We start from the raw sequence: 24,060 nt of genomic DNA, 5'->3' as shown, positions 1-24,060 counted from the left end.
AGGTGAGCTGGCTTCAAACAAATGATGAACGCACAGAGATGTGGTGCGGAATGTGCCGTGAAAATCCCACTCTAGCAGACAAAAACAGTTCTTTTTATATGGACGCAAACGCGCGTTGCAACTTCTTATCTGGTGCGCGTCTTTTATTTTGACAGCGAATGCGCACATGCGGCCCACTTATGTGCACCCGTGTAAATAACATGATGTTCTGCCGGGTGTGTTGTTGGTTTTCTCTCGATTTCTGAGTCGACAAGCGCCTTTGTTACTGGGACCAGTCATTTTAAGAAAGGCCCCATTAGAACCCATGAGAAATGCAAGAAATGCATTATTGCTCAGTCTGCAATATCTTTCCCAGAACAAACACCAATTGCAAATAACATACTAAAAATAAACCTGAAAAATCTGTTTAGAACAGTGTACTATGTTGCAAAGAGTGAACTACCACTGGCAAAATTTAGCAGTCTTTGCAAACTTTAAAAAGCAAATGGCCTAGATCTTGGTTCCACTTGTCTCTTACCTGTGACTTCAGTGGAAATTTCAAATTCAGGATCTGACACAGACTGATTCATGTCCTACACAGTTCTTACAAGTTCATAGAAATTTCTGTTCAATTAGAACCAAGTATTTGAGTTGATGATTGTAATTTTTATGCAATGTTGTAATTTGTTTTTCAACAATTTTTTGATTAATGTTTTGTTTCCTTTACAATATTATACTTTAATGTATAATACTGTAAAGGAAACAAAACATCAATCAAAAAATTGCTCTCTTTTTTATTCGGGCTACTTACATTTATTTTGGGCTACCAAAAACTGAAGAGTCCCTGCCCGAAGGGCTACCAGGGATTTTGAGACCCCTGAGATATATTACTTTTGTTTCAGCAACATTAAATTTAAAAACTGTACTTTTGAGTTAAAATATATATTTATAATTTTAATAAATGACAAATTAAAAAGGCATGAACATTTTTTTTTTGTATCGAAAAATATCGAACCGTGACACCAAAGTATCGAACCGAACCGTGAATTTTGTGTATCGTTGCACCCCTAGTATTTATGTCTATGAAGGGAAAATGGCTAGTCATGATCATGCTTCCAGTTTATTCACTATCATTATAAAGCAATACATTTAATATTTTCTCAAATGTATCTTCACAGATTAGAGACAAAGGGTGCTTTCACTTTATTTTAGCCATCTGTTCGAAATATGCCATCACCTGCACAATTCCCTAAGCTCAAATGTAGAACACATGCACACCTGATGCCAAATGTTAGCATGACTGTATCTCCAAAAGCACAGCTGTGATTCTTTTTTTCATGCATTAATTTTTAAAAGACATTACCACTTAAGAAAAAAGGGAGCATTTATTACATTAATATTATGTTAAATTGTTGCTCTCCTGTGAGTGGGTGTTGTTCACAGTCTCATATTGATGCCACAAATCATCATTTATGAATTGTTGAGGATAAAATACAATTGCTTGCAGCTACATTTCATTCAAAGCTATCCTAAAACATGGTCACAACCCCAACTGCACCACTGGATACAGCTAATAGTGCTATTAAACCCAGCACTGAGTGTGCTAGTGATACCCAGCTGTTAAAACAAAAAATATGCAGAAAGTTACAACTATTACAGGAACGATAATGAATGTGTCATAAGAGGAACAGAAAATGTCCTATTAATATATGTCCCAAAATTAAATATTTGCAAATGGTGGTTTGTAAAATTTTTATGAGGGAAATGCCAAAAAAGTCAGGCATTTGATTTATTCATATTCACATGTCAAGTATGTGAAAATGTTTCCTATATACATTTCATTTTAAGGTCAGTTGTAGTAATTTACTCGTTTTTTTTAATGTTTCTGATCGTTAGCAGACGACTTAATACATCAAACTGCCTGTGATGCATGTGCTGCCTGGTGCACGTTCAGCCACACCGCCTGCAGGATGTTAATTGTTATCGTAAAAAATAAAATAAATTACTGGCCCAGTAATTGAAACGGAAAAGAAGGAGAAAAGAAAGTCTCAATTGTCCTCAAATAGTCAGAAACTGCAATTTTTCACAGAATTCAAGATGACGTCTTCTGAAAGATGTGTGCATATATAATTGGGTACAAATCTGCCAGTAAAGTGATGATGCTGAGACATGTATCGATCGTGTCTATTGACGGCTTTCACTTCTCATTAAGTCGTAGGCATCCATCACAAAGCTAGAGGTTCCCTAGGTGACGGTTAGTGGAGGATCGTGAGGAGAAGCGCCAGAGTACCACAGCTGACATGCAGAGGCGGTTAGGAGAGCTCTCACTGTGTACTGGTTGCAGAATAGATTTGCCTCATATCTAAAAGTATGTGTCAAGGTTGTGTGGACCTATACTACGTGCCTGCCTCTGTGTGTGTGTATAAAACACACAGTAGGGAGCCTCTGTACAACCCACTGATGCCAAGCATGTTTTAAGGCCGGAGGGCAAATCAGTAGACGGATGACTTCTGATGCCGTGAGACAGTCGAATTTCTACAGAGCGTGGCTGTTTTCTTTATGTAATATCAGGCTCCAGTAGGTTTGTGATCTGTCTCCAGTCTGATTGTTTTATATACAGAAGCGTATTATCTTGGTATCAGGTCAGTGTTGCTCATCTCGATGCGAAGATAGGAGAGATAAATGAGAGGATTCAGGAGACCTTTATCTGAATGATCTAAGACACTGTCTGTGGTGGATGTTCATGACTAACAGTTTGGAATTAATCATAAATAAGAGCTAAATTTGATCAAAATTAATGAAAGAAACGTGCAAAACTGCTGATTCTGTTGCAGATGTGAGAAAATATACATTTTACTGGCATTTTAAAAAAATTCTATGTTGAATATAGAGTTTGAAGCACCTCTGTACCTCTGTACCTACGTGTAAGTGGTTCATTTCACGTGTTTGTTGCATACACTGTATGTAAAAACAAATGTTTCCATTGACTCAGAAAAGCTAAGGCAAAATAGCAGTGCCCTTTTTGTATATTTCTTACTAATGGCCAGCAGGGGGCGATGCCTCTGTTTTGTTTTGTTTTGTTTTTTTAATTTTCTCTTATCTTTTGTTCTTTATCTTTTCCTGCTTTCAAACTGGATGTGAAAAATAAGAAGTGGATCAGACTGTGATACTGTGCTCTCATTGGCTAATGATGTAAGACTGAGAAGTCAATAGCCAATTAGCACACCCTGGAAAATCTTTCCTTTTGCCTCTAATAATGATCATCGTTGGTAAGTGGAAAAACAATGGATGCAAAGATCCCCCATGTGACCTGTTGTGGTTGATGGAAACTGATGGCAGGTGCGACTCTCCAAACTTTAGTGAAACTGTGAAAATAACAACACAAGCCAGAAAACTGGAGGCCATCCACCTTCAAAGTAAAGGTTGTGCCCTTTGAAACATGCTCACGGCAGTGCTTGTCCATTTCCAGTTTACATTTATGCTTTTTTGAATTGTGCATCCAATTCCAATCTACTAGAAAAGTAAACACTATGGGAGGTTTTTGGTGCAGCGCCTTCTGTGACTCTGATTTTACCCAAAAAGAACCAAAAAACTCCAGAAACCTCTGCCAACCAGTCAGAGAAAACATGTTAATTCCCAACAAGGTACTGGGTGGATGTATCAAGTCCAATGTGGTGGACAACACATGAGAAACCTCAATATCCATAAGCCTTAAAGCAGGTGTTCATAGGCTAAACATGGCTGAAGACTGCTTAGAAACCAGGAGCTACATCAAAAGTTGAATTTCATGGATTTGGACAAAACTCAGTTATGGTGATGAAAGAATAGCCTTCGGGGGACCAGGTGTCCTACTCTTTGGGACTGCCACATACTGAGACAATGTCCTGCATTATAAATGGCTCAAGTATTGAAAAGTCGGCCCTGCTGGACAGGCACTTTTCTAAAGTTTGGCTTTTATCCAGTGGCTGTGAAGAAAGCAGGAAAGGCTGTTATTACGCTCAATGGGGAAAATTTCAAATTTCACCACATAGTCAGGAGCTATGCAGATTTCTAAGAGAATGATGGAAACTACCACATATAAAAGAAATTCAACAATAGAGGCTAAAAAAGGACTATATAGCTGGGGGAAATGGGTGGAGGGCAATTTTCAGAATTCTTTTGCCTTGATATATATTTTTTTGCTTTTATCATTATTTTATAATTTTACACAAAAATGACAAAGATGTCATGAAGTGACACAGAACATGTGGGCAGCACAAAATAAGCTGGCTCCTAAAGAGATGTCCAGCTATGACTGCAACCCTACTGAAAGTCACAGATGATTAGAGGACAGAACTGCAGTTAAAATAACAGCAAACAGTTTTCACAGTTTCTGGGAAAGAAAAAAATAATACATGAGAAGATTATCAGACAAACTTTAGCTTTCATTTATGCTCACTGTATTTATGCAGAAAGTTGTATTTGGATAAAAAGTTGTGTATTTCTTTCAGAATATGTTTGTCTTTTTTTGTACTTCATTTATTTTTCTGGGATATAATCAGTTGAAACACCTGCTGGTTCAGTTTCTCAGGAGCTGCTTAATTGATTTGTTTTCTTTATTTGTCATTTTGCTTTTATTTTGTATTTCTATGTCCATTTTCATTTCTAGTATGTTAAGATTTATATATGGAAAGCAGATTTCAAGTACAAGCCCGATGGGAGAGTGTATCAATCTGCAGAAGCTTTTGAAATCAGCATCATCACTTCTTTGCATCAGTTTTTTCAATCTGCAGTTATGCTGAATTACACAAACATGATGCTTTTCATCATTTAATGCAAAGATGCATTTTCTGTGACGACAGGCTTAAATCTAAAAACATTAGAGTTGATCGTATTTACAGTGTTTTGTGGTTAAATAGCAACTGTCTCATTTAAGTGAAGTTATTATGGATTATACTAAGTTATTACACTGTACATAAGGATTTACTGAGTAAAAGTCCTCACCCATCTCATCATTTTAGCTTCTGTCGAAATCTTCCATCACTTTTGCCTCTTTGTCCAACATTTTCACTTCATCATCACCTAAATTTTCCAACTTTGCCCCCATCTTTTTCTCTCTTACCTTGATGTAGAGGACCGCCAGCGTGCCTTCCAATCCCCCGGCCATTGATTGTAAATGTCCCGCTCACTCACAGTGCACATTCAGCATTTCTGAAGATGATCAGCTGTTCCCCTGAGTCATAGATCAAAAACAGTGAGCCCCTCTGGCTCCACACCTCAAAGTGAATCATGCAAACATCTACAATACGAAGCAGCTTCGGGGGGATTATTTGTTATGATCACATATTTGCTTGTGTGGGAGATTGATAATGAAGCTGGGCCAATTAACTTACACATTATCATTCACACAAAAATAGATTTTCTTTTTTCTGTATTGCCTACAATTTTTTTCTCTTTCTTCTAAGTGTTGGCCACATCGATCACCCACGCAATCTTTATGAATCAAGTCAAGTCATCTTTATTTATATAGCACATTTAAAAGACATCAAGTGTTGCCCAAAGTGCTGAACAGAGGAATATAATACAAAGAATTTAAATAGATAGAATAGAATCAAAAAGGAGTGTGTGTGGTTTCTTTGGGGCCAAATACTATTGAAGATACCATTATCATATTTATAGTGTTGCAACGAAAATTACCCCTTCCCCCAAAGGAATGGTTTTACAGGCGGAGGTCCCTTCTCATCTTTTCTGACTGCTTTCTCACTAGTTTTGTATTTCAGAATCAGAATCTGAATACTTTATTAATCCCTAAGGAAATTATGTAATGTATTGTATAATGTATTTGGATTGGGTCAGAGTCACTACTGATATCATGAGGTGATACCTGAACCTCACAGTTGTTGCAGAGGTAATCACATGAATACGTGCCATTGCCAGAAGGTTTGCTGTCTCAGTAGCATGGAGACAAGCTGTTATTTTAGGCGAGCTGGACAGGGCAGTAGAAGGTCCTTAACCCATGAGCAGGACTGGTATCTGCTCCTTTGTGCAAGAAAGAACAGGATGAGCACTGCTATTGCTATAAAATATCCTCCAGCAGGGCACTGGTGTGAATATCTCTGACCAAGCAATCAGTAACCCCAACAACGATGACTCCATATGTGTGGCCAACTAGAGTTTCAACATCCTCTGTTTGGCACCGTGCTTGATGCCCAGCACCATGGAGCCGACTGGCATTTGCCATAGAATACCAGAATTGGCAGGTCCATTACCTGCAATATTCTTTTCACAGATGAGAGCAGGTTCACCCTGAGCACATGTGGCAGACGCGAAAGCCCCCGGAGTCTCTGTGGAGAACATTGTGCTGCCTGCAACATCATTCAGCAAGACCAGTTTGGTGGTAAGTCAGCGATGGGGAGGCACATACATGGAGGGACGCACAGGCCTCTACACGCTAGGCAATGACACCTTAGACCCAATGTCAGACCCTATGCTGGTGAGGTGGGCCCTGGGTTCCTCCTTGTGCATGCAGGTAGTTCCTGAAGGGTGAAAGAATTGATACCATTGGTCCCCATGCTTGCTAAACCCAATAGAGCACAAGCTGGGACATCATCTTTCTGGTTTGCCAGGTTGCACCTCAGACTATCCAGGAGCACATTGATGCTCTGGTCCATATCTGGGAGGACGAGACCCGTCATCTCAATCAGAGTAAGACGTTATCAGGCATAAATATCAGCACATGGTAGCAATACAAACTACTGAGTAATATTTTGAGTCACTTCAATGAAATTTAGGCAAAGTGGACTAGCCTCCTGCATCGTTTGATCACTTTGATTTTCAAGGTCTCTTTGAATTTGGCTCTCTGTAGGTTGATCATTTTCATCAAACAATGCAGCATCATTTCCTTCCTAGTATATTACCCAGGTCAGATCAGTAGAAATACAGAACGATGATTTTATATTTCTTGCAATAATAATTGAACCTGGATTTTTTTTGCACATGCAGGTTGTTCCAAAAATACCAAATGTTGCTTTTTGGCACCACGCTGTTCTTCCAGCATCTGCTCTACATGTGATAATTGAGTATAATATATATTAAGCCTGGAAGTTGCAACAGTTGTCTGCCATATTTTTGTGCCATTGTGGTGACCATTAGGCTACTTCTGTTATCTGTTGCTTGCAATCTTCCGCCCGTATTAATGGAGTCTCTCTTTGCCTCTTCTAGTTGCCTGCTCCATGCTCCCTTTGAAACATCACCACCTTCGAAACACATTCACCTGTTTCCTGTGGAATCATCCACCCTAATTTATTTGCTTTATCACCTAAGAAAGGACTTACTCTGCCTGTCACCTCTACCAACATATTTGTTACCCCGAGCTGCTAACATCGTGCACATCCGAGTTTGACGTCACATGTTACGGCATGCACAACTTTATTTGTGGCACTTCAGCCAGTCATGCACCTCTGGTTTTTTCTAACCAGCCACACAACAGTACAACTGTCTCGTATTTTACTGCCATTTTAATGATGTTCCAGCTCAGAGATACACAGATTATACAGAGGAAGATGTTGCAACTGTTTGAAAACTTAAGACTTTGTGGAAAACATCTCAAGCGGTGACACCAATCATTCAGGAGAATACTCTGCAGCAGCTTCCTGTGCTTTAAAGGAAGGCATAAATAGAAATGACTGCGTCATGATATTATGGCGGGGCACGATGCAACGTGGAAGGTTTATTGGTGCAATAAGTCTTTGCTCTTAAACAACTGAAGCAGAACTGTCACAAACAATCAAGTTCCTCTCTGCAAACGGTACTCTCTATTTGGACTCTAACTTATTATCTACTGGCAGAGCTTCTGTGTGTGAACCAGCAGTGGTGCACCTCCAACCTACTACCTGAAAACTGTTCACTCTCTGTCAACAAACGCTTTCCTCACCCAACTATTGCTCGAATCTGGTCCTTGGGTCCACTTTTTTCCAAACAAGGACAATCAGTTTCTCTGAATTTAAAAAAAGAAGAAGAATATGAATTTCACAAAGAAGCATGTTTGACTTGATGCCTCTATCAGGAGGATTTACTTTGAAGTGAGTTCAACATAGCTTGGCTTTTTTGTCATTAACTGCCAGGACCAAACCAAACCTAAGACCCCAGATAGAGATAACGGGTATCAGCACAGTACTTATTGGCTTTCTTTGTTAACTCCGGCTTTCTGCTTCAGGCTCTTTGGTCACATAAAAGGAAGTGTCTTAGTGCCGCCTACTTAAGGCAGACAGAATATTATCAGAGGGCTGGGGGGGATATGAAGAATAGGAAAAATATGAAGGCAAAATGGCAAACAGGGGTTGCTAAAATAAGACAAGAGACCAGTGCTGCAGAAAACTAATCTTGCGTGAATTTTATTGCTGGGTGTGCTCTCAGTGATAGCTGCACATTAGAGCTCTGAAACGTATACATTTAAACATGACTCTCAAGAAGTGCATACAGCTGTGATGCTGTCACATCGCCTGAAGAAGAGAACCTTCTTCAGGAAAGCAAAACTGATTTTAATGGCTGAATATTCTAACCCGTGCTTCCTCAGCTGCAGTACCAGCAGTGTAAAACAGACCAAGCCTTAATACTTACTTTGGATTTTCTCCATTAACACCTGAACACACGCAAATTGCCGGGATAATGCAGTGCATGCAGGCCGAGATCTTCGAATTTTATTGGTGGTGTCAGCGGGCTATGTGTCTAAAATCTTAGAATCTGCATCACATCACGCATGTTTGCAAGAAAAGAATCACTGGAAATGTGGTGGTGAAAAGAATTTTACTAGGCTATGAAAAATGAAGGAAATGAAACGTACAACAGCCAGATAAAACATAATAAAACAGAATGGCACTTAAAATTTAAAAATGCGTTTTTGTGTGGAAAGTCACAAAACTCTTCACTTTGCACTGATGTTTACTGCACTGCAAACCTCAAAGTACCATGTTGTATAAAACAAAACAAATTAAATATATAGAGAAAATATTTGTTCTTGTTTTTGTTGATGTGACATTAATGTAGTTACAGATCACTTTAAGCACAAAGGGGGCTTGGTTACATCCAGTGAAAGGTCAAAGTTTGGATGAAAATATTAGGAGAACTTCTGAAGATTTATAACCTGAATGGGACAAATCTTTCTCTCAGGAGCTGGAGGAGACCAAAAGTAAGCAAAAATAACAACAACAAAAAAACATTCATTCACGACATGACAATCAACACAACTTCAAAAATGTTGTGTGCACGCTGTCTACCCCCTTGCATTGTATTCATGTGCAGCTGTGTGCAACAAAGGGAAGAACACTGCGTGTTATTTAAAATTGATTTACTGGTTTAATCTGAAAGTAGATAATTAACTATAAATGGTCAGTACTTGGCAGACACATTGCTTGTTTAAGAATTCGAATCAAAGGAGGTCTTTTTTCTTATTACTTTCCATTACATATCTAAAACAACAGAAGGTTGGCAGCAACACGGTTGATTTAGTCCACATCGTGACAAAGCAGCCTTTGACTCAGCAGCTCAGACTGATACAGTTTGGAGAAACAATTTATCCCTTTGACCTCAGGGATGGGAGATTATTGCCACACTTTTTGTTTTTTCCAGCGATGCCAAAATGCCTTTCTGTGTTGGGTGGAAGTCTCATAATTCTCACAACAGAACAACGCGTTCAGTTTCCCACATTTATTGTACGAATCCAGCAGGGAAAACCTCGAGCCAGAAATAGCAGCTCTCACATCTGAACCTACACATTTTCCATCTCTGCTTCATGTTATCGAGTGAAAACACTAAAGGTAAACACTTACAACACACAAATACGAAGAGTTGATTCATTACCAGGCATCACGGCGATGACCTCTATTACTGTGCGTTTCTGGTGAAATGATTTATGAAAAGAAAAACAAAAAGGAGAACGGATCACTGCTGGTTGGAAAATGGGTTTTGATGCCCGTGGAGTTTGTAAATCAGGCAGGAAAAGTGATTCACGACACATAATGACCACAGCTCTGCTCTTTTTGTTCAGATTATGGGAGAAAGACCAGCAGTAATTACAATTTTCTCATTTGAAATTTGAATTTGATTCTTGCATACTTTAACTGGCCTGTCTGAGAGATCCTGAGAAAATCGATGCTTTAAACTCACGACTGTGCTTATTTAATCTGAACTTAAATCAGATCCAGTATTCCTCTCTGACCCACTCGCGTCTCCACGCCAGCAAACGAAACACGCGACGACGGCATCCATCTGTCCTTTCATGCCTGCAAGTTCGGGCGAAGCTGTGAAAGATGCTCCGCCGACCTCCCACACATCTTCACAAAAGCTGCAAATTATCAGCAAACTGTGAATGTCATCTTCGGAGTTGTACACTTGTAAACGGCGAGATCAATCACGGCTCCTGTCAGAGGCAGATCAATAAGTTTTCACACCATGGAGTCAAAGTTAAAAATACCAAGCTGCTGAGCGCAGTCATTAGCAGATGGAGCCGGTCAGCAATAATCTCTGCTGCACTGTGAGCCTGTTTTGAGATCATGTTTGGAGTGGAAGTTTACTTTTTTAGGTTCCATCACTGACCCAAAAAAACAGAGAAAAAAAAATATATATTTTTTTTTTTTTGCTCTTCGAATAGTCACATCTGACGCTGTTTACTTCTGAGCACAGACACAGACTTTACAATGTAATCTTTTTCTAAGTCCTTTTAATCCCTCGCTGCGGTTCGCAAATACTGGTTGAGTTGTGTTCGGTCACACGTACGTGAGCTTTTTTTTTTCCTTGAGCTCAGCAGAGTACAGGTTGGTGTGCAGGAAGGCCGGGGCGGATCTGGAATATTAATGCATTGTATGGACTCCTGAAGGGGAATTCTCCTGAGCTTGCTCATCTACAGTTGGGGTCAGAGGTCAGGACCAGTTAGAGAAGGAATGCTAGAAAAGGTCTGGTGATTTGCTCAAGAGCACCTGGTGTTTAACAAAGCCACGTGAGCCGCATTCATGTCTCTCCGCACTGGTCTTGGCTCAGAACAGATGTGTGCAGATGATTACAGCAGGGATCTCCAGCAGATTAAAGCAAAGGTCTGGCTCTTTGGCAACTCTGTGCAAGATTTAAAAATGACAATCACATGCTCATCTGTTACATAATCGCCACCAACGTAGGAGAATTCCAGTTCCACTGACGGGTTGGTAGCTGCAGAGAGATACAATAGCAATCGGTCTATAGCTTATGTCAGATGATTACAGATTGATTTTTGTGGACACTCGTAGCTCCCAGAGGATGAATCCTAATTACTTTAAGGATCTTCTTACTTTTCCCTTTCACTTGTTGTTATTCAGTGCAAAAAGTTACACGTATTTATTGAATTCAGATTAATATACTTAACAGATTTCAAGTAGTTTCTCATCATTTGCTAGGTTATCATACACACTTCTCATATGCAACGCTTTTTTCTGCAATCTAACACAAATGTGCAGCACAGGCTCTGTTCAAGCTCTATTTTTCTCTACGGAAGTTCTGGAGGTACAGCGATCAATCTTCTTAGTTCAATATGCGTTGCGGATGACAGAGTGCAATCTCGTAAATCTAAGTCTTAAATAATCTTCTATGTATGGTCTCATGTTTGTCTAGCACCGTTATAAACTTATAAAAACCAAATCACTTCACCCCAAGAGTGACTCTAATATGTAACTGTTTCTTTCCTCTTCACAAAAGCCATTTTCGCTGTCCTTGCTGGATTTCTTCTTTTTTTCATTCATTGATTTTCTATACCTTTCTCAGTGCTATAGCCTTCCCCAGAATGCACCAGGCAAGAAGTGAATTTCCCAAATTCATTTTGCCCTCCTGTATGAAAACACTGGGGGTGTACTGTAGCTTTTTCTGCTTTTCAAATATTTGCCCATGTTTTCTCTGAGCCCCTGGGATGGGTTCGGCCAGCGTTTGTGAACCATGTATAAACATTTCCTGAGTCAGAGGATTTCATCTGTCAACAAAATGATAAAATGATCTCCTCCACGGATGACAAATGGAGTAATCACTTTAAGTGCCTCACAATTAAAGCTCACTATTCATGTGAACTGATTAAAAATACTTAAAAACTTAAAAACAGTGCATTTTATGGGATCTAATGAGAAAAATGCACTACAAAGTAAATAAAAGTTATTGCGAGTAGATAAGAAACTATGAACAGCAGATGACTAACTCGACCTCTTTCCTATGTGGAGAAATTTCAGACTAAAGTAGAAATGTAATGAAAGGATACAAGTTGCAGAAATGAGTTCATTTGTTATTGTTTGGATTAGCTACAAAACAGCTTAAATTATTTAATGACTCTTGACTTTTATATTATCTTAGTCCTCAAGTTTGCGATAATTAATGAAGCTTGCAGAAGCTCAGTTTCCCGAGGGCCTGGGACATTGCGTAGCTGCGCCGTAGATGACAAGCTTAGGATGATTATGATCCATCGTGAAACTTTATATTATGATCACACAAAGCCTCTAATGTTAAAATTTAGCTCTGCATTTCTGATTGTTTAATACTTGAGTCAGTGTAGCCTGGTAATGAGGTTTACTGTTGATCAGCTATAACATTAAAAGCACCGATTGATGCTATTAAGGTAGTTAAATATTGCTTATAATCTGCTTACAAAAGAAGATTTTGCTGGGGAGCCTGGAAATTAACTGGATATTGCTTTGACATGTACCACCCATGTAAATATCACTGTGGACAAAGCACATCCCCCCATGTTGGCAGCACTTCCCCACAGTCATGGTCATTCAGAATGGGACAGCATGCCCCACACCACACCACAAAAATGGCTCATGCCAGAGAAACAAACCAAAAAGCTCAATTCCAAATCCACAAAACTCGATCCTCTTGAGCACAGTAACAAGCCTCAAACACGGAGCCTCTGCTTCTAGCATCTCAGCGCTGACTTTACAGGAAGCTAATTAGCAGGCAGATGTTGCTCATTGAAAACAAGTGGATTAATCGAGCATCACCAAACGTGAGCACCTCAATAAAAGCTGACGTTTTGGCAGTTTACTGGCAAGTTACCAATCTTCCTACGAGTGGACATCCTAGCAAATTTGCCCCAAAGAAAAACTCAAGAGCTACATCTCAGACTCTACAGGCCTCAGTTAGCATGTTAAATGTTAAAGTTCATGACAGTGAAATTAGAAAGTGATTGAAAAATAATGATTTAAAAGTGTTTGCAGGAGAAAGTCTCTTCTCACTAAAAACAACAATGGCAGCATGGCAGAATTGCATCTGAACAAACTACAAGACGTCTGGACAGATGAGACCAAAGTGAAGATGTTTGGCCATAATGTACCAAACACAGCATATCAGCACAAATACTCCAACTGTGGAACATGGTGGTGGACATGTGATAATTTAGGCTTGTTTTGCAGCCAAAGAACCCGGGAAGTCTGCAGTCATTAAGTTGACCGTGAACTCCTCTGTATAACAAAGTATTCCAGTCAAATATGAGGCCACCTGTCCAGCGGTCTGTCTTGGCCTAGACTGAGTTGCAGCAGCAAATCTATAACAGAATGGCTGAAAAAGAAGTAAAATCAAGGAGTTGCAATGGAGCAGTGCAAACCTCAGCCCGAGTGAATAAATCAATAAGATGCTTATTTGCAATAAGTAAAAAAGATGACAGTGAAGCATCTGTTTATGTTTTTATTCTTTAATGTTGGGATTGCATAGACCCACTGCAGTATGTGCAAAAAAGAATAACAAGAAAATAGATTTTTTTTATTATCATGCTTTTGAAAATGACGGTCTTGGTAATTTTTCACTTGAACACAAACTGCAGCAGACAAAAGTGACAAAATTACACTCTGTTCTCCCAGAAAATGACTCGAGAGGTAATTTGTGCAAGCAGATATTACAATCCAGTAAGCACCCTTTAGATGCAAATTCACACTTTCACATACTTAAGGTTGCAAAAATGTGAATCTAATCTAAAAAGCAAAGCAAAGTTAATTCCCCAAATTAACTACAGCAAGTAGATTTGGTGCCTAAACCTGGCTAAACTGTGAAAGTGGTTCCATAATTTTTCTCTTAGCAAATGCACACTATATTATCCCCATGTTAGACCTCGTAGCCAGGTTTTTGTTTTCATTGGAAGGTGAACCATTAAAATGAAATTCATTTAATTATATCCATATTTGACTGTTTATCCACTACCTATTATCCAGTTAATGTTTTTCTAATCTAGCTTGCTGTGCATTAGTCTCGAGCAGTTTTATAGTTCAAACACCTATTATTAACCCATGAGTCATCATTAACTGATAAGCAATGAATAGTATGCTACATAGTCTATTCTGGAATAACAACACTCTGTTAAAAGGGGCTATGATCAACCACACCAACAGATGGGAGGAAATCCCTTTATGTTCAGTGATTTCTCTGATTTTTCTTTAGACAAACAGAAGCAATTTTCTTTCAGTTTAAACTTCGGTTTATTGTATACAAGTTACTGTCATTATCATTCAGTATCCAGTTCATAAAGCAACTCTGAGCAGGTTTTATCTTTTTTTAAAGGATTAAAGAAGAGAGCTGCACAAATCTGCCATTTAACACTCTTCTCTCATCATAGTTATTCTACCAACAGCCTGTAGTGTCAGAAGCCATAGAGCCAAGAGAGCTGTTTTTGGCACTCGCAGTGAAGGAGATCCTTTATAAAAACAGAGCTAAGCACAATGCATCAGACTGAGAGAGGTCTAAAACAACAGTGTACACTACAACTGATGTTTTGTTTTTTTTTAAACATCTTTAAAAAAACCAAAAACAAACATGGATTCTAAAAATGATCAAAATTAGACTTTGAATCAAGAACATTTGAAATGCTGGGAAGCAAAATGAGATCCAGTGCCAATGGCTTTTCCTTTCACTGAGGGTGAAATGATGGGTCATTCTGGTTGTTTGTTGGAGTGGTCTGAGTGCTGGCTGTGCTGGACCTTGGTCATATATCACCCCCCCCCTTTTCTGTCCCCGGGTTGTAGCTCCTCTGTCCACCAAAGCAGAAATGGCCCGAAATGCGCAGTGCTGTGTCCAGTTAAAGTGTTTATGACCTCCATCATTGAACACACACACACACACACACACACACACACACACACACACACACACACACACACACACACACACACACACACTAACACACTCCTAAACATCAGCGAGGCTGTATTTGTTGCACTCTCGCCTGAATTCACAACTTAAAAGGAAAAACGTGTTTTCTTTGCCCACGGAGAATTTCCTCGAGCCCCTGTACATCGTTATAGGACCATTTTTTAATAAACTGCAACATAGATGCAATTTTAATCTCGTCTAAACCTTTTCAGTGCTTCTAATGCACAAATCTTACTTCATTATGCTCAACAGTTTTTACTCGGCTGTGACATGGTGATTGTGGGAAGCTGTGCGCTTGCCTGCAGGTTATTGTCATCGCTCTGTCATCTCATATTTTGGGTGAATGTTGTAGGCGTGTGTGTGTGTGTGTGTGTGTGTGTGTGTGTGTGTGTGTGTGTGTGTGTGTGTGTGTGTGTGGTGGGTCTAGCCTGATTGCGCGCCACTTCTCCATCAGTGCGTGTGCACGAGGGTCCGCAAAGCTGCCGCTGCTCCTCTCCGGGCGCGCAGTACCATCCCCAAACTTTGATGAGCCGTAACCTTCACCAGGGCAACAAAACAAGCCGGGCTGAATTATACCTGCGAGGATATATTAAAAATAAAAACAGCGTCGTCTCTTTCTCCCCCCCTCTCTTTTTTTCTGAGTGATTAAGGTGAGTAAACTGCAAGCTTCACATTACAGTGCGCGTTTTCCCCTCAACGATTCGCAGCACAGCGCGTATTTTACCGGACGTGTTTTGCCAGATCTGCGCGCGTCTCCACAACCAAAGTGAAGTTTGTGTAGGTGTGATGTTTTTGCATTAATTAATTGATCGTGCAAACTTTTTTCCTTTTTATAACTGAGTAAAGATGTTCTAGATGCTTTTTTTGCAGCTCAGTTGCTCCGATATCACCATATCTTTTTTTTTTTTTTTTGCCTGCCGTATGTTACATCTCTGAATTCAACACGCAGAATTTATCAGTAACTCGATTTTAAAAGTCTTAACCAGAAAGGATTTTTTTCCTCCAAGCCCAACAACAAACAGGTGTCAAAATGGAAAGCACTCCGATTGAAATTTACAAAGAAGACACCAAGTGCCTCTCCTCGCTGCTGGAAGACTGTCCGGCGAATTCAACTGCTTGGGTATCCGGATACTCTGACAGCCGCAATGTGACCCACGATGATGATAGCTGGGAGCAGGAGAGCATGTCTCCCATCATCCCCATCATCACCGCAGTGTACTCCGTGGTGTTTGTGGTCGGCTTGTTGGGCAACTGCCTCGTTATGTATGTGATTATTAGGTAAGGATTTTTCTCCCCACTTTGTATAACATCATAAAGTGTGTGAATGTGTGTGTGAATGGGTGGATGACTGAATGTGTATAGCGCTTTGGGGTCCTTAGGGACTAGTAAAGCGCTATACAAATACAGGCCATTTACCATTTACCATAAAGTATAAATAATAAATCCGCATGTGTGCCAGAAATCACTTCTCTGTTTCTATGGAGAAAAGAAAAGAGAAAAGATGCTATTATGTCTTTTTTTTTTTTTTTTAAGAAATCAAGATCCAGCCAGAGGAATGTTTTTCTTCTCTGCCTTTGCAAATGTTATTGCTTGGGAATAAGAGCACCCAGACTTGGGCTTACACAGTGACCTCCAGGCCATCTGGTGTTAGTCACAGTTCTTGTTTTTGCCTGCATTTTGTTTTTGGATGCGCTTCAGAGACACTGAAAAAAAGGTGTGATGCTCTAAGCTCATGAAAGAATTGACAAAATGGGCATTTAAAATGGTATGAGACAGCATCCAGATAGAGAACGATCTTTTTTAAACCCCCAAGTCTCAAAAAAGAAAACAAGACGTCATTTTGGCAAAGAAAGGGAATGTCGTCATTTCTAACCTGACATTAAATGTTCAAAAGCTTGGTGACAGGGAGCTAATTCTACCTCCTCCAGAAAATGAAACATGCCAACTTTATGAATGGCAACTCTCCAGCAAGACCTCCCAGATATATAATGGGTTTCTATACATTTCTCATCAAGTCTGGCCTGGCAGGCATAAAATTAATTACGTCTGAAACCAGTGGTGCTTTGTCAACCCAATAACATGCTTACACCTCATTGGGCTTTATTTATGGTCTGTGTGAGCAACAAATCTTATCTGATGTAACGTGAACTGCTGCAGTGCCATCCAGAATGCTTCAATTCCTCGACAACAATTACCTCAAATCAGGTTGATGGCTTCGCCTGTCTGCAGGAGTCAGCTTTTTCACGTCACTTTACAGACAAGAGTGTACATTTTACTGTTTCTCCACAGAGAACAGCTGAAGGAAGAAGATGCTTAATGCTGATTTATTGGGAAGAAATATATGCAATTATTCAAATGTAATAAAGTTCATTTGGGTCACAAAATAGATGTTTTAGGCCGCTTGTCTGATTTTCAGACATGTCATGTTTTATATAGCCAAACTGCCCGTTTTACCATCTTTCGCTTTTAGGTGTGCTCTTATTCCTTATGTCAGATTCAACAATCTGACATAAGCTCCTCAGAGATTTTGGTCTATTTTGCCATGATAGCGTCACACAGTTACTGCAGATTTTTCAGCTGCACATCCATGATGTGAATCTGCCATTCCACCCCCTGGCCTCTAAATGGCCATTTGAGTACAGTGAACTCATTGTCATGTTCAGGAAACCAGTATGAGATGATTTGAACTTTGTGCATTATCCTGCTGGAAGAAGCCATCAGGAGACGGCTACATTTTGGTCGTAAAGGGACGGTCAGCAACAATACTCAGGTAGGCTGCAGTGCTCAGAGGAGTTCAAAGGGGGACAAGAAAATATGTCCTACATCATTATACATCACCAGCCTGATCAGCTGATACAAGGCAAGGTGGATAAGGGTTTTCATGTTCTGACCCTACCATGCAAAAGTCGGAGAAGCAGTAACACTTACTCATCAAACCAGGCAAGGTTTTTCCAATCTATTTTTCACTTTTGATGAGTCTATGTGAAATGTAGCCTCAGTTTCCTGTTCTTATCTGACAGAAGTAGCAGCCGTTGTGGTCTTCTGCTGCTGTAGCCCATTTGCCTCAAGGTTTGATATGTTATCCATTCAAAGACACTCTTCTGCATACTTTGGTCGCAACAAGTGGATACTTGAATTACTGTTACTCACCTGTCAGTTTGAAAAAGTCAGGGTATTCTGCTCTGGCTTCTTGTATCAACAAGATATTTTCAATCAGTGAACTGCTGATTTGGATAGTTTCTCTTTTTGGTAAATCCTATACTGGTTGTCCTTTGTAGATCAGCAGTTTCTGAAATACTCAGACTACCCCATCTGACACAAAAATGGGACTTAAATCACATTTTTCTCCAGTCTTATTCTCAGATTGAACTAGATCCACTACAATGTCTAGATCCGCTGAGTTGCTGCCATATGATTGGCTGATTAGATATTTGGTATACAACTGCACTTGAACACGTTACATACTGAAGTAAAGCCACTGAATGTATTTACAACTCCCAGTGAATATAACGTCGCTTATTCTCTGCTATATGTGTATAAAAAACACAATAGCTGCTTGCTAACACATTAATCCACATATCAAAGTCAGTGCCTGCTGAACTAAACCCAAGTGGCTAAAAGTAAACTTGAAAAAAACTTTGATATCATGACAAATAAATTTCTCTTTTGCTCAGAGGACTGAGCTTTATCTATGAATATAAAGCTGAAGCTAGCAGCTAGTTAGCTTGAAATTTAATTTACTGCTTCTACATTTTGGGTTAATCACACCATAAATAAAAGACATGCAGTGTGTTCAATAGTGAACTTCTGGTAGACTGAACTTCTTTTTTCTGGTCACAACTATTTTCTTGGGTTTTTTGTCTTCATGATTAGCTAAAGTAACTTGTTGCTAATAGGTTCCTTAAATTAAAAAGTACATTGTTTAAGCAACTCGATGATATCTGGTTTCAGAGGGCTGTATTATAAAGAAATATTGTTTTACCTGTCTCTTTTTCTGGATTACTGCTTGTGAATAGTAGACCATTTATAAGTAATTGAATTACTTTAGCCCACTATATTGTGGTATATAATACCAGCAACTCTGCAAATTGTGCAAAATAACGTCTATTTTCAGGTTGATCTCAAATGGAGGGGAGTTCACAATAATTTTTCCAGTTGGAAACAAATTTTTCTGATTACTCCAACATGACACGAATGCAGTTTATTCTAACCAAAGTTTGCTTGTGAAACACTGACGCTCTTTATGATAATTTTGCTGTAATCTTGAACAGAAGTTCATTCTTTTAGGTGAATCTTCTAGGTTCTTGCAGATCATACTATAGCAAGTAAATATCAACTTTTTAAAATGTCTACCCAAACCCCAAAATTCTGCATGTATTTTGCATTGGTGCTACCACAAGTAAAAATCTGTAAATACACAATTGTATAAAGCTCATTGGATATGGTTTCAATCCAGCACCACTTTACATATAACAATGAAGTGTGAGCCTGAAAGATTGCATTACAAATTCAAGAAAGCACTGTGGACTAATGGACAATGTTTAATTCACAAAGAGCCCAGAACAAAGGTCTTCCACTGAGTCGCGAAGCAATAACGGCTGCCGAGACAGTGCCGTATCTCTCCTCACAGGACAACTTTGTGTTGTGCATATTTAACAGGTACACGAAGATGAAGACGGCCACCAATATTTATATTTTCAACCTGGCACTCGCCGACGCCCTCGTCACCACCACGATGCCATTCCAGAGCACTGACTACCTTCTGAATACGTGGCCCTTCGGCGAGGTGGTATGCAAGGTCTTCATCTCCATCGACTACTACAACATGTTCACAAGTATCTTCACCCTCACCATGATGAGTGTGGACCGCTACGTGGCCGTGTGCCACCCCGTGAAAGCCCTGGATTTCCGCACTCCCCTCAAGGCCAAGATGATAAACGTGTGCATCTGGATCTTGTCCTCGGCTGCAGGGATACCGGCTTTTGTGCTGGGCGGTACTCAGACGAATAGCGGTGAGGAAGTCTTTCCCCGATGTCTAACAAAAAGTTTAAGAGTCTCTGTCCACTTTCTATGCATAGCAAATACTCTCCAAGCATGTACTAATAAAATGTTAAGAACAGAAATATATTCAATATATCAAATCCATCCGTCACTGAAGAGTTTTTCATTAGCTACAAATTGAGCACATCCTTCCTGAATATAGATGACGTAAGAAATAAAAAAGCGTTTAGAGCAAAATGTTCCCTTGTTGAGTGCAGATTAGCTATTCTACAGCAACTTGCTAAATTGATTGCAGAAAATTGTGAAGTGGAATTTCATTTATCTTAAAGTGCACTTCAAAAATAGACTCAAAACCTTTTTGTTCATACTTGGCAGCTGTGTGTGAATGCCTTTTTTTAAGTTTTCACTGACTTAAGACATAATCAAACCTACAGGTTTTTCTGTTTTTATTTTCAGTGTTAATTACATTGAGTTTCATAAAACATGTCATATAAATAAAATTGCCACTTTATTTTCTCTCCACTGTTCTTCCACAGACATAACAGAGTGCGCGCTGCAGTTCCCCGATCCCTACGCAAAGTGGGACACACTGATGAAGATTTTAGTGTTTGTCTTTGCCTTCGTCGTGCCTGTGCTCATTATCACCGTGTGCTACTCCCTCATGGTCCTGAGGCTGAAGAGCGTCCGAATGTTGTCCGGCTCGAGGGAGAAGGATCGCAACTTGCGCCGGATCACGCGGTTGGTGGTGGTCGTGGTGGCCGTGTTTGTGGTCTGCTGGACGCCCATTCACATCTTCATCCTGGTCAAAGCTCTCGTCACCGTGCCGGAAACCACCGCCATCATGGCCGCCTACTTCTTCTGCGTGGCTCTGGGTTACACCAACAGCAGCCTCAATCCTGTCCTCTACGCCTTTCTGGATGAGAACTTCAAACGCTGCTTCAAAGACTTCTGCCTGTCAGCCAGACTGAAGGGGGAGAAGGTGTCAGGGAGCAAAAAGGCCCCCAGCACTGTGCGAGAGGCCGCTGTTCCCCTGGAGAACCCAGATGGGACTGGTAAGCCGACATGACTAGCAGTGGAACTGTCTTCAATCTCCCACACTGGAAAAGAAGACTCACAATACCTGGGCTTAACCCACATCACAACAGCAATGTAGACTGGGTTTTGGATTCACTTCATTTTCATTATCACCCAGGGTATAATCATCGATGTGGTTGTCCATAAATCCAAATCAATCCATCCTAGTGTCCTCTGACTTCTGACACTTTCCTTCACAGCAGCCTGTGATTGTAGGTCGAGACAAAGATTGTGCATTTATGGTTTAACCTGGCAGGTGGATGTAAACCAAACACTGTTTCTGTTTAAGTAGGTCAAAGAAGAAAGTGCTGCTTATAATTAATATGGATTACTGTTGATGGAGGTCCAACAATTAGTTGATTAACCAATTATTGCATGAATCCCCATTTATTTTGATGACTAAGTAATTATTCAGGGAGGGGGTTTTTTTTAGGAAAAATTAAACATTCGCACCATCCAGCATCCTAAATAAGATTTTGATTTCATACGTGACAGTTAATTAAACATTTTTAAAACAAATTTATGATCGCTTACTGTTTTAATGATGATTTATTTAGCCATAAGTTTAATTTAGACTGCCAACCTTCCCAGGGTGTACTGACAGCTGAGATACGTTACATCACCTCTACAACCCTGAATTGAATAAGTAGGAGATGGATAGATGGGTATTGAGCTTACTGGCAAAATAATCAGCAGATTAGCATTTCATAAAATCATCATTACACAATATTGCACACACGGTCATGAGATAATTATGTGAAGATATCTTAGGAGAACTGATGATTATTTAAAGGGTAAACGAGCAGGAGACTGATTAAAATCACTTGGCCCATATCAAGTTTCATCAGTTTTGATTCATTTGTCTCTCAAATGCTGTTTATTCCCAAAATTTCCTCCTATCATTTTTCATTTGCCAAATGTGCCTTTACAAGTCCAGGAAAAAATGTTTGTGGCGGCAGAAAAATGACTTCAGGAATGATTACTAGATAGGGGTCAAACAGCACTTCATATTATAATGTTTGCTATTTTTATTCAATGCATTTGACATGCCAGTGATATTTGCATGAATCACTGACAGCAGACATGTGCCAAAAACATTTTCACATCTGTGCAGAGCCTGAATGGTGCTGATTGACCACAGTGTGAGAGCACTCACTGACTCGTGTTGGACTTTGAAGTTGTGTAAGAGTCAAAGAAAAAAACAAAAAGCAACATTCAGCTGCATCAAAGCAAGTTAATCAATGAGAGAATGTGGAGGGAAGATCCTGGACTTGAATGTGCATTTAAAATTTGACAGAGGGCTCTCTATCAGCTTTGACCCTGGCTTTGTGTCCAGACTGATAAGTTGTTAACTTTATGGTATATAACTAATAATGATATGTGCTTTGTATATGGCTTTTACCATGATACACATACTGTAGTCCTGCTGAACTGTCATACTGTTATTGTTGTGCAGTCTGATAAGCCGATTAGCTCTTTCAACAAGTAAAAATACAGAATATTCTAACAACTGTACAGTATCTCAGTCTCTATACAAAGACTTATTTTGTATAGACTACAAAATGAAAATCTTTGCACAGACTTTATGAAAATATACTGTATTTGTAGCATGTTAATCATCACTGCTATGATAGTAAAGGCAACATCAGCAGCCATAAGCTTCATGGACTGTGCTGTTATTTTGAATGTACTGCAAATACTACATGAAAGTCATCTATCTCATTTTTAAAAAAAGCATCTTTAGCTAATACTTGTTGATAAATCTCTTGCTGACACATGTATATGGACACAAAAATAGATAAAGCACAGATGTTCTAAAAATAAGAGACGTTATTCTAAGAATCAACACTGTGATCGAGGCATCGTTGTAGTTTTTATTTATTTCTTTTTCATCTCTGTGCTCACAGTTTAATGCTGTACATTGGCTTCTCCTGCCGTCATTCGAGCAGGACGTGTACTGATCGATTAAAACTTGTCTGTGAAGAGCTTAATAAAACAAGTTTAACAAATACACAATGATTCTTTCCTTGGAGTGTGACAAGCTCGGGGATAGCGGATACTCATTGTTTGTTTGTTTTAAGGAAAACAAATCTCTCTCCTTTTTGGTGACTTGTTTTAATAGATTTTGAAGCCTTGAAGAGATTCTTATTGGAGGCAGTGACTCTGCAGACTTCTACAGTTTAAGAGTTTTTTACTGTAAGCCATCAGCTCCCCCCAGAGGGAAGAGGATGCAATGTGGGGTCTTTGTTTTGTTTTTTATTTTAAAGAAACTGCAATGATTAATAGCTGCATTCACATAACTTGGCATAAACAGAAGCTTCTGTATAGCAGTCCATATTAGTGTTCACATACTGGATCTCAATTGTGCCACCTCTGCAAGACTACGGGATAAGAAGATACATCAGGTGATGATTGATGATTTCTCCCACATTACAAGCTTCTGTCTCAGACTTCTTTTATTATGTTCATTATAATACATCCACAAGACCTCCAGATCATTTGATCATTATTCACCCATTAATGCACCTGATACAAAATCGTAATCGTTTATTATTAGTATTAGTATTAGTAACCTCATTTTTGATTTGTTCATATTTCAACATTACTAAATTGATTTGACTTATCATGGCAGTGTATGAATTACTGTAGGCAAATTCCAGCGCTTAGTGTTTTTGGACTATTTCTGTATGTGTAGAAATAAGCCATAAGAAGAACAGACAGACTAGATTCATGTAGGTTCATGTTCTAAGTTCAGGTCAAAGGAATTTTATTTACATACAGAGTACCGAGTCTGTAGTCGGTAGTCTGATACTGAAAATATGCGTCATTTTGCTTTAAACAATCCATATGAAATTTCTGTTTGTTTGGATAAGGACAAACTCT

At 39.4% G+C, this 24,060-nt stretch overlaps 1 protein-coding gene across 1 annotated transcript; it reads left to right on the top strand.

Moving 5' to 3' along the window:
* Nucleotides 1-15,357: 15,357 nt before the first annotated feature.
* LOC113029164 (delta-type opioid receptor) lies at nt 15,358-23,190 on the top strand. The gene is made up of 3 exons (XM_026179847.2): nt 15,358-16,380; nt 19,762-20,114; nt 20,640-23,190. Exons 1-3 carry the CDS (start codon nt 16,133-16,135, stop codon nt 21,167-21,169), a joined length of 1,131 nt encoding a protein of 376 aa, XP_026035632.1. The 5' UTR covers nt 15,358-16,132; the 3' UTR covers nt 21,170-23,190.
* The last annotated feature ends 870 nt before the right edge of the window (nt 23,191-24,060 follow it).

The sequence above is a fragment of the Astatotilapia calliptera genome, chromosome 9 (assembly GCF_964374335.1).
Source record: "Astatotilapia calliptera chromosome 9, fAstCal68.1, whole genome shotgun sequence".
NCBI classification, from domain to species: Eukaryota; Metazoa; Chordata; class Actinopteri; order Cichliformes; family Cichlidae; genus Astatotilapia; species Astatotilapia calliptera.
Note: the sequence above shows the minus strand (reverse complement) of the source record. Positions and strands in the feature narration are given on the sequence as shown.